The sequence below is a fragment of the Narcine bancroftii genome, chromosome 1 (assembly GCF_036971445.1).
Source record: "Narcine bancroftii isolate sNarBan1 chromosome 1, sNarBan1.hap1, whole genome shotgun sequence".
NCBI lineage: Eukaryota > Metazoa > Chordata > Chondrichthyes > Torpediniformes > Narcinidae > Narcine > Narcine bancroftii.
The window spans coordinates 369,623,186-369,635,275 of NC_091469.1; the positions used below are offsets into that span (position 1 = coordinate 369,623,186).

Consider the following 12,090-nt stretch of genomic DNA (forward strand, 5'->3'; position numbering starts at 1 on the left):
TGATCATTAGGGGATCAGAGGTGGAAATGGTGAAAAATTTAAATTCCTTTCTGGACATTGTGAAGAAAACACTTTAGCGCTTCTACTTCCTGAAGGGTTTGTGAAGGTTCGGTATGACATCGGAAACCTTGGCAAAATTCTATAGATGTGAAGTGAAAAGTGTGCTGATCAGCTGCATCATGGCCTGGTACGGGGGCACCATTACCTACCTCTGAGCAGAAAGCCCTGCAAAAGATAGTAGACACAGCCCGGCAAATCTCTCTCCACGGTCAAGAAAGTCTACGTGGAACGCTGCCATTGAAGAGCAGCAGTAATCATCAAGGATCCACACCACCCAGGACATGCTCTGTTCTTGCTGCTGCCACCAGGAAAGAGATACCAAAAGACTCATACCACCAAGTTCAGGAATAGTTACTACCCCTCCATCATCAGACTAATTTAAGGACTCCTATTTTGCACATTATTTATTATTGAACATTATTTCTTGTGTATTTGGACAGTCAGTTTATTTACATTTCTCCCTTTTGTATACAGCATCTTCTCCTGGAGTACAATTGCACTACCAATAAGAAGTAATTCTTATTTCAGACCCACAGGGAAAAGAATCTCAGTTTGCACGTGATGTGTACGTTCTCAGACAATAAATTTTGATCTTAGAACTTTAAAAATTCGCTTGCTGGTTATATCAAGTACTTGGTAAATAAAAATAACAAACAATTGAATAGGTTAGATCATTATCATCTGAATCATGAAACAATTTTTTTTAAGAAACCAGAAACCAAACAGCTTACTCCTGGTTTAAATAGAATAACTGATAGAAGTAAACAGCTGAAATGCAAGTATTAAGTATGGCAGAATCCCCTAAATAAGTAAAGTCTGAGGGTAAAATGAAGAACAACTTTATGGGGAAACAGTGGATATCAGAATCCGAATCAATTGCCATGAACAAGTCATGAAATCCAGTGTTTTGTGGCAGCATCATGGGGAAAACACTGATGTTTCAACTAACTTGCATGTTACGAGAAAAAAAAATAGGAGGGCATGAAAAGTAAAGCAGTGTCTTTGGTTCACTGATTATTCAGGAATCTGACGGCAGCAGGGAAGAAGCTGTCCTTGTGCTGTTGAGTGGTCGTCTTTAGGCTCATGTATCTTTTTCCCGATTGTAGCAGAATGAAGGGAGCATGCCCTGGGTGGGGATTTTTGAGGATAGAGGCTGTTTTTTTTAAAGACATTTCCTCATGTAGATATCCTGGATCGAGTGAAGTCTGGTGCTGCGATGTCACACGCCAAGTTAACAACCCTCTGGAGTTTATTCTTGTCCTGAGAGTTGGCGCCTCCATACTAGGCAGTGATGGAACCAGCCAAAATGCTCTCCATGGTACACCTGTAGAGGTTTATGAGAGTTTTTGGTGACGTACCGAACCGCCTTAAACACCTCACAAAGTATAGCCACTGGCGAGCCTTCTTTGTGATTGCATCAACATGGAGGCTCCAGGACAGATCCCCGGAGATGTTGACACCCAGCAATTTGAAATTCTTGACTTTCTCCACTACTGAGCTCTCAATGAGGACTGGGTTATATTCCCCGATCTTCTCCTGAAGTCCAAAATCCTCTCCTTGGTTTTGCTGACTTTTAGCTCAAGATTGTTGTTACACCATTCAACGAGCTGAACTTGAGGAGTGGCCTTGAGGAGTATCCTGATAGACATGTATAAGATTATGAGAGGCAAAGAAAGGATAAATAATCCTTTACCAAGGGGTCGATTTGAGGTAAGAGGAAAACATTTTACAGAGGATATGGGGTAATTTTCCCCCCATACAGAAAGGGCATGATATCCAGCACCACGCCAAGTGGAAGTGGTGGAATCAGATACAATCATTACCTTTAAGAGGCATTTAGTCAGATAATTAAAAGGGCAAAGGATGCAATGATATAGTTCTAATGCAGGCAAATGAGATCACTGAAGATGGCCAAAAAGCTTGGTGATTGTGACCTTTAATTATTGTACTGCCACGCAGCATAAATTGCGAAGAACAGGTCGGACATGGCTTCATGGAGCCAATCACATCAATAAACATCAGTTAAATGATGTTAACAGCTTCAACTGCCTTTTGGGTCTTTAGTTTATTAATTTATATGAGTGGATCCAACTTGAAACATTGCTCTTTCAAATACTGATCAAATTGCTGTTCATTTCCAGCATTTTCTGTCCTCAGTCAGACCTCAAATTGTATGAACAGATTAATGTGGAATATAATCCAATCCCTATGTGTCTCTGAGAAAAAGGCAACCTGAATAGCATTAACTGAAGTGAGGAGGATCCTATCCAGGGTGAACCCACATAAAGCAGGACCAGATATCATACCTGGTCAGATGCTGAGCGACTGTGTGAACTAGCTGACTGAGTCCTAATGGATAATTTCAATATCTCACTCCAGCAGTCAATTGTCCCCGCAGGATTCAAGGCAGCCACCATCATCCCAGAGCCCAAGAGAGTGACGGTAGCTGGTCTAAATCACTATCGTCCAGTGGCATGGACCTCCACGATCATGAAGTGCTTTGAGCGACTGGAAATCGAGTGCATCAAAGTGCACCTACCAATGACAGTGGAATGGCAACATTCCAGTTTGCCTATCAGCTAAATGATTCAACAAATGATGCCATAGCCCTGACTCTCCACTTATTCCTGACCCACCTAGAGAATGATGCCCCATTGGCCAGGATGTTGTTCATCGACCTCAACTCGGCATTCAACACAATCATATCTCAGAGGTGAATACACTATCCTCACTGTAACTCAACAGCCCTCTCTGCAACTGAAAAAAAAAATACAGTCTATCCAGGCTGGCAGCAAAACCACTAGCCCCATCACACTGAGCAAACCTCATAGCTGCGTGCTCAGCACTCTACTGTTCACATTGCTAATTCACAACTGTATTGCCACATTCAGCTCCAGCAGAATCATCGTTTGTGGATGACACAATGGTAGTTTGCCTCATTGGCAACAATGATGAGTCAGCTTACAGAGAGGAGGTTCAACAGCTTGTACAGTGATGCAAGAGCAACAACTCGACTCCCAATGTGGACAGGGCAAAGGTTCAAGGGTCTTTTTGTTGTTGCGCAATAATACATTAAAAATGTAACATACATGATACACTTTAACTTTTGCCTGCTGTAAGGCAGACAAAAAATGGCTATTTAGTATTGCCCAGCACCCCTTACAAGAGGAAAAAAAAGCAAAAGAGAACCCCTTCAGAGTCACTGACTGTCCATGGATTCGCCTTCAGCCCCTGTAGCTGCATCAACTCCAATTCAATCCATCAGCAACCTGAGCTCCAGATCGAAATCCCCGTATGAAGAAGCATTCAGTGCCCAAGGACCTTCAGGAGCCATTCCTGCCCTCAGCACCCTCTCGAATCCCAGCTCTGATACTTGGTTCCATGAGCCAGTCTCCAGCAGCCTGCAGCCGTTCAAGTCCCCCAACTACAAACGTTAACAGTACGTGACCTATGTGGGTCTTTCTGACTCTGAGCCTTTCATTGGTCTGCTGTTGTGGTCACCGTCCTTCTCGACATGGGGGTGCTATCCCTGATTCTGGTGCCCTGCGCAGTCCACTGCTCCCCTGGAGTTCTCAATGCCTCGTGGCTGCTGTCTAGCACAGACGTCGGCATCTTGGGCAGAGACCTCGCGGTTGCAGCTGTCAGCATTAGGACCAGGTGGGTCCGGACCAGCGGCAGCACTGCCGTTGCAGCAGCTCTGGCTGGAGGATGAAGGAACACCCCCACTACATATCAATGGCTCTAACGTAGAGAGAGTGGGGGGGGGCACAAATTTTCTTGGCATCCATTTAAATGATGACCTATTCTGGACTCACAACACCTTCTCATTAGTCAAGAAGGTGCAGCAGTGCCTGCTCTTCCTACATATTGTATAAAACACTAAAAGTTCTTCTTCGACCCAGAAATGAATCCTATTTTCATGAAAAATTAGGATTATATTAATATTCAAGTATATACAAAACCAATTACAACATAAATACCTTTTTATAGACAGTATTATTTGGAATTGTTAGATTTACTTCTCTTTTTGTTTGAAACAATCATTTCTCAAGTACATCTACAGGAACGCTGCAGCAAACATCAAAGACCCTCAACCGCCAGCACACATTCTGTTCACACTGCTGCCATCAGGAAAGAGGTATAGGTGCCACAAGACTCGCACCACCAGGTTCAGGAACTGCTGACACCCCTCCACCATCAGACTCCTCAACGATAAACACAATCACAGACTAATTTATTGTGCACTTTTTTTGCTTTTCTTTTTGTTCTCTCTGTATTGTACAGTCGCTATCTGTTTACAGTTCTTTGTTTGTTTACATTTTACTATACGTACAATTTACTTTTTTGCATCACCAATTAGTGGCAATTCTACCGCGGCCACAGGGAAAAGGAATCTCATTCGTGATGTCGTGTATGTACTCTGACAACAAATCTGAAATATTTTGAAGTGAACTTTTTCTCTGGAAATTAATGCAGTAAATGACTGGTTCAGGGTTAAAACAAAAAAGCTTATTATTGTTCAAGCAGCATAGAAATTCGGTTCTTATGGCCATCTTTACATCTTTAATATGTGGCCTAATCGAGGACTACAAATAGACTCGACTGATAAAACACAGAATCTTTACGTTTGCAATGTTACATTTTTTTCTAGTGGTCTTCCATGAACATCTGTGTATTAGTGATGAGCTTGTTTTGAGTTTTCAATAGCCCTTAAAGGAGTTTTCTCTGTAAGACTATTTCCTCAATTTTCCTGAGTGCTTAAAGCATAGACAAAAACTATTCCAAAATTACAACAGTGCTAGTTCACAGACTAACAAAATTTGCCACTGCTTCATTTCACATTGAAAATGTCTATGTAATTTATTTATTGTATGTTATGTAATACTCCTGGGGTTTGATTCTGAAAACGCATCTACAATCATTTTTTCATCATAATTGCTGATTCCAGTCATTTACAATGATCATTTTGGCTGGGAATTATTCTGAAAAGTGTTGCTTCACCTCTTGGTCCTAATACAGTAATTTTCCTCTTGTAGTTCAGCAGTCTGATGAATAATATTGAGGCTATGAAAAATAATTACTATAAAAATATTTCAGATTTCAGATGCTCAGAATAAAACCAAAAAAAGGTTGAATTTACTATAGAGAAAATGACATAATTTCTAGAGGGTTTTTCATTATCTCACTATAGTGTCCAAACCAGTGTTATCCAGACCATGATGCACTTGAACTCATGCCCCTTACAATTCAACATTCTGTTATTCCCCTCTTTTGGTCTCAAGGGTGAAGGATTGACAATAGCGGATAACAGAACTTACACAATCACATTTATGCAGGTGCTGAATATTGCTATCACTAGAAGGTCAAGTATAGTGCCACTAGCATCAAAGGCAGACAATGATCCAGTCATGACAGTGGTACTGTAACACAACCTCAGCCAAGTGCTTTCACTTTTAGTGCCTGTGATCTCCATTGTCCAAGCACGATACCTCTCAACTCAAAATCGTACTGAGTATTTTTCATGCTGAAATGTTCATGTTGGACAATTAAAGCAATTATTCTCTAACTTGTTGTAATAATTCAAGAATACATCATCTTTATCAATGATCATTGAGAAATAAGAGTAGACATTCTTCTAAAAGTTAAAATATTAAAGGTTTTAACCAATCATAGCTTTCAATAGCTCAAATGAAATAATCAAATAGGTTCATAGTTTAGCTAATAGCCTTGTATAACCATAGATCTACAAACAGTAATGTAGAATTTTCTCAATTAGGATCCAAATGCTTTTCATTTTTAAATGATTAAAAATTCCCAGCTTTTCATATTTAGCAAACAATTATAAATAATTCAGTTCTGCACACCTCAATACAGGAAGGATGTGCAAGCTCTGGAGAGGATGCAGAGATTTACCAGGATGTTGCCTGGATTGGAAAATAAGTCACATATGAGGCAAGGTTAGCAGAGCTGGGACTTTTCTCTTTGGAGCACAGAAGGTTGAGAGGTGACTTAATAGAGGTCTACAACATTCTGAGAGGCATAGATAGGGTTGTCAGCTTGCACCTCTTTCCCAGGGTGGGAGTAGCAAATACAAAAGGGCATCTGTACAAAGAAAGGGGAGAAAAGTTTAGGGGAGAGATCAGGGCCAGTTTTTATTTGTAAACAGAGTTTTGAATTCATAGAATACTATGGCAGTGGTGGTGGAGGCTGAAACATTATGGGTATTCAACAGACTCTTAGGCTGGCACACGGACGAAAGAAAAATAGAGGGTTACGAGGTAGGAAGGATTTCTTTTTTTATAGGAATATATAGGTCGGCACAACACTGAGAGCCGAAGGGCCTGCGCATTGCTGTAATGTTCTATATTTCTAACGTAGTAAGTGTAATATTAGGGCCACAATGAAAATGGATGTGACCACAAGAACCAAAATGAACTGATCAGTTATTTTTCTTGCTTACCAATCATATCTTTTGTCTTCTTAAAATGTTTATACCATCTTCCAAATTCTTGACATTTTGCTGCTGACACATTTGCATAGTAAGTGCTGTTTACAATGGAGGAAATCATACTCTGCATAAAAAAAATATAAACTTTAGTCAGTAACCAATCAATTTAAAACAGAGTTCAGCCATAGGTATACATACCTACATACTAGGTCAGGTGCCCAAAGCAGTGAAAAACATTTAGAGCAGATGCATTGCAAACCTCAGCTCTGACTCATTTGGCTCTGAATCAGAAAATTGTGTGATCAAGTTCTGCTCTAAAAATTTGTATATAAAAATCTTGGCTGACATGCCGGTGCGTACAAAAGGATCACAGAACAGTCAGATGCACTGACTTTGGGGTAACGTGAAATTGAGGATCAATTTGTTCCCTCAGGTGAACGTGGCATTATGCGGAAGATGAGAGGAAATATCTTAGATATCCTGGCCGATATTTTTCTCTCAATCAGTGTGGCTAGGAAACAAACAGCTGGACTTTATCAAACGGCATTTGCCAATTGCTGCTCCCTTTCCTCCATTACAATTGTGGCTACTTTAAATTTGTAAAGCACTTTGAGACAACTCGAGCATTGAGTCGGTACATAAATCCAAATCTCTTTTAATTAATGGACAAAAATGCTGGAGAACCTCAGTAGGTCACATAGCATCCATAGGAAACAAAGATATATAACCAACCTTTTAGGCCTGAGCCCATCAAGGTGCTGAAGTGCTCTGCCTGAAATATTGGTAATACATCTCTAATAAAGTGAAGAAGGCCTCAGGCCCAATATATTGGCTATATATCTTTGCTTCCTATGGGTACTGCGAGACCTGTTGAATTTCTCCAGCACTTTTTTCAATCACAGTGTCTGCAGACTTTAAATGTTTTGGCTCTTTTTAACTACATTTACTTTGAAACTATTGTTAGAATTATCAACTATTTTACATTTATATGTTCCTTTCTTCTCAATTTTATAAGTTCAATAATATGCTTCAAGTTAAGTTGCTGATGAAGGGCGTACAGATTTCGTAAAAATAGAAAACTATTCCTTATGTCTTAGGTGCTCTGTGATTAGTAAGGGACTGCTTAAGGTGGTATGTGAGTGGAAAGAAAAAGGTCTGAAAGCCACTGTTATAATGATTTGTAATGCATAGTGATATGTGACTGAGAGTGCAAATATGATTCAGAAGTTGAAGGTTTCACAAAGCAATTCCTGTTAATTTGGAGCTTATCCAATTAAAATTTGCTAGAAATTTCAATAATCTTTCAGGCTATATATAGATTTAGCTTTTTTTTTTACACAACTGGAATATTATAAATAAATGTGGTCATTATACATTCCCATAAGATATTTATTGAAGTTATAGTTAAACAAATTTGCTACATGTCAAGTTATGTGCAGTTCAATGAACGTATCACAAATCTGCAGTTGCAAAATCCTGTGCGTGAGCCCCAATGAGGCGGTGCACTTAACGCACTGAACAGCCTTTCCTTCAAAAGATCTGACATTACAGAGTTCATTAAGAGAAAACAAGTTGATAGGAACTAGCTCCAGAATACATTATGGCAAAGATATGGCTTACCTGACTATCATAGAACATTATAGCAGAGAAGCAGGCCTATTGGCCCTTCTAGTCTGTGCTGAACTATAGCCCCACTGATGCGCACCCAGTCCATATCTCTTCATACCCATTACATCCACTACCTGTCCAAATTTTGCTTAAAATGTTAAAGTAGAGCCTGTAATCACTAATTCCACTTGTTCCACATTCCCACTACTCAATGTGTGCAGAAGTTCCCCTTAATGTTCCCCCTAAACTCTTCCTCTTTCCTCTGGTTTGTATCTCACCTACCCTCAGTGGAAAAAGCCTACCTATATTTACTCTGTCTATCCCCCTAATAATTTTGTGTACTTCTAACAAATTTTCCCTCAATTCTTCTACATTCCAGGGAATAAAACCCTAATCTGTTTAACCTTTCGCTGTAACTCAGTTCCTCCAGCCCCGGCAACATCCCAGTAAATCTTTTCTGCACTTTTTAATTTTATTGATATTTTTCCTGAAGTTAGGTGACCAGACTGCATACAATTCTCCAAATTTGACCTCAACAATATCATGACAACCCAACTCCTATACTCGAAATATGAAGGCCTACATGCCAAAGGCTCTCTTTATGATCCTATTTGGCAGTGATACCGCCTTCAGGGAATTATGTATCTGTATTCTCAGATCCTTCAGTTCTACTGCACTCTTCAGTGCCCTATCATTTTTTTCCTATCTTGGTTTGTCCTTCCAGAACGTAATACCTCATGTGCCTGCATTAAATTCCATCTGCCACTTTTCAGCCCATTTTTTCAGCTGGTCCAGATCCAACTTCAAGCTTTGAAACCCTTCCTTACTACCCAGTACACTTCCAATCTTTGTGTCATTTGCAAACTTGGTGATCTAATTTACCACTTTGTTATTCAGATCATTGATATAAATGAGAAACAACAATAAGCCCAGCATTGATCCCTGTGGCATACTATTAGTGAAAGACCTCCATTCTGGGAGGCAATCATCCACTACTATTCTCTGGCTTCTCCCATAAAGCCAATGCCAGTTTAGTACCTCACCATGAATACCAAGCAACTGAACCTTCCTGATAAACCTGCCATGTGCGACCTTGTCAAAGATCTTACTAAAGTCCATGCAGACAATATCCATAGTCTCTCCATCAACTTTTCTGATAAGATTGGTTAAACATGACCTACCATCCTTGTTGACTATTCCTAATCAGTATCTGACATTCCAAATAATTGTATAGCCAATATCTTAAACACCTTTGAATAGCTTGCCTACTACTAATGTCAGGCTCTCTGTCCTATAATTTCCTGGGTAATATTTGGAACCTTTTTTAAACAATGGAACATCCTGAGCTACCCTCCATTTCTCTAGCACCTCACTCATGGTTAAGGATATTTTAAATACATCAGACAGGCCCCTGCAATTTCTACAGTGGCCTCCTTCAAGATCCAAGGCAATATGTTGTCAGGCCCTGGGGATTTATCCACTCTTGTATGCTTTAAGATAGCAAGGTCCTCCTCTTCTTTAATCTGTATCAGTTCCACAACATCACTGCATATTTCCCACACTTCTGTGCCAGTAAATACAAATGCAAAAAAAAAACACTTTAGATCTCATAACCCTCTATCAAACAGTGACTCCGTCCATCATGAAATGCTATTAGAAGCTGGTCATGGTTGAAATCAACTCTAGCCTCTCAGCCAGCCCTGATCTACTTCAATTTGCCTAGTATTCAAAATGGTCCATGGAAGATGCCATCCTCCTGACCCTGTATTCAGTCCTGGAACACAATGACATCTATGTCAGTCTACTGTTTACTCTACCTTTAATACCACAGTTCCCAGCAAACTCATGTCAAAACGTTGACATCTTGGCTCAGCATCCCTCTCTGCAACAGGATCTTTCATTTCCTGTCTACCAAACCGCAATTAGTGAAAATAGGTATCAACATCTCCTCAATGATCAACACTCTACTTTCTCTCTATGACCATCAGCATTCAGTCAAATACCAACTGCATCCTTAAGTTGTTGACTAAATCATAGCCATAGGCCAAATATCAAATAATGATGAGATGGAATTCAGGAAAGAAACTGAGAGTCTAGTGGCCTAATGCCAAGATAACAATTACTCTCTAAGTGTCAGAAAGACAATGGAGTTGATCATAGACTTTATGTGCTAGGGGTTTCAAGTCTTTGAGAGAAAATATTTCCAGTGGCCGAACCTGGATCAACCACATCGATGTAATGCACATCAAGAAAGCACATCTGTGCCTCTACTTCCTTTAAAGTCTCAGAAGTTCAGCATATTCCCCATGTCACTTAACAACTTCACCAGATATACCATCAAAATATGCATCACAACATGGTATGGGAACTGTTCTGCTCAAGATCAAAAGAGATACAGAAGACAGGTGGCACAGTTAGTGTAGGGCATCATGGTTGGTGTAGTGGTTAGCGCAACACCTTTACAGCGCCAGCAATCAGGACCAGACCTGGGTTTGAATCCTGCATTGTCTGTAAGCAGTTTTTATGTTCTCCCAGTGTCTGTGTGGGTTTTCTACAGGGGCTCCAGTTTCCTCCCACCCTTCAAAACATACTGGAGGTATAGGCTAATGGGTATAAATTGTGCTGCATGTCTAAATTTTAAAAAGGTGGTGATTACAGCTCAAATCATTACTCAAACCACACCCCCCCCCCCCCCCCCATCAACTCCATTTACACCTCCCACTGCCCAAAAAAGGCTACCAACCTACTGAAGGGCCATCCTACACTCTCCCCTCCCTCCTGCCATCAGGGAGAAGCGTTCAAGAGTATGAAATTGCAAGCTGATAGGATTAAAGCCACTTTTCACCCCACAGGCATTCAGGCTCTGGAATGAACCTCACAACAATGCTCATATGTTGCCCTTCTTATACACTAAATTGACCTTTTCACTGTAACTCAGTACTCTGAAATTGAGTTCTTACTCATCTTAAATGGCTACATACATGTCAAAGTTGACTTGCTAGATGGTTTGCAAAAGAACATGCCTCACTGTCCAAGGTGTAATGTGACAATCAATATGGACTTGAAAAGTCATAGAGATATTAGAATAAGATGCTGATGTCATCTGCTACAGAGCAGAAGGAGAGAAAAGGATATATGAACTTGAACTTCATGATCCAAGTGATAAGTTTACAATTTATTTCACAATAATTTCATAAATTGTTTCTTTGTGCACATAAACATGTTGATATATGATTAATATATCAGATAGGAATTTTGAATTGCTGTTTTAAATGGACAACAACAAATTAATGCAAATGTAAACACATCTCCCTTATTCAGATTAGTTGAGCTAAACAAGAAAGCTATTTAAAAAAAATTAAGAGGAATAGATTAAAGAATAATTTTAAGAAGTTTCAGAATAAGCTTTTCTTATTTCCAACCTATGTCATAGGCACAAATGCAATTTGGAAGCTTGTCTGTTTTCATATGGTATGAAGAAGTGAATAAAAATATAATTAAAAAAAGAGGTCAAATAAATAATGCTCAATACTGTGAGCTCTCAGTTATTAGTCCTGTCCCCAGGAGGATGCATTTTCATAACACAGCTTTCTTTACTATAATCATGTTGTTTGAGGTAGGAGATTATTTAAAACATGACCACGAAGAGAAAAATAAAGCATAAAGAGAACAATACAAGCAACATTTTAAAATAATTTGAACAAAAATAGAACTAATTACCATTTTCAATAGAAAAATAACTTCTTATAGAATGGAAAATTATTTTGGGAAAAATGAAATTCAATTAATTGAATAAAACCTCTCTTTATGGAAATGGCTATCATTGAGGTATTTTAACTGATCTATAATTTCTGAGCCAAGTTTACAAACAAGTGAAAATTATTAAAAGCTTCAGCCTCTTTTGGCTGGATTCTTGCAGCAGTTATTTAAATAACAGCATATTTGCAACACATTTAAATTGAAATTTGAGATAA

The 12,090-nt window shown here is 39.3% G+C and overlaps 1 protein-coding gene across 12 annotated transcripts in view; it reads right to left on the reverse strand.

The window, feature by feature from the left end:
- The window catches only part of LOC138750977 (DNA-binding protein SATB1-like), a 171,249-nt gene that overhangs the window by 104,538 nt on the left and 54,621 nt on the right, over positions 1–12,090 (reverse strand). For all 12 annotated transcript variants that reach the window (XM_069913107.1, XM_069913078.1, XM_069913087.1 and 9 more), the window contains one exon: positions 6,521–6,632. In XM_069913107.1, coding sequence (XP_069769208.1) covers positions 6,521–6,632 — 112 coding nt within the window. The remainder of the gene's footprint in view (positions 1–6,520; positions 6,633–12,090) is intronic.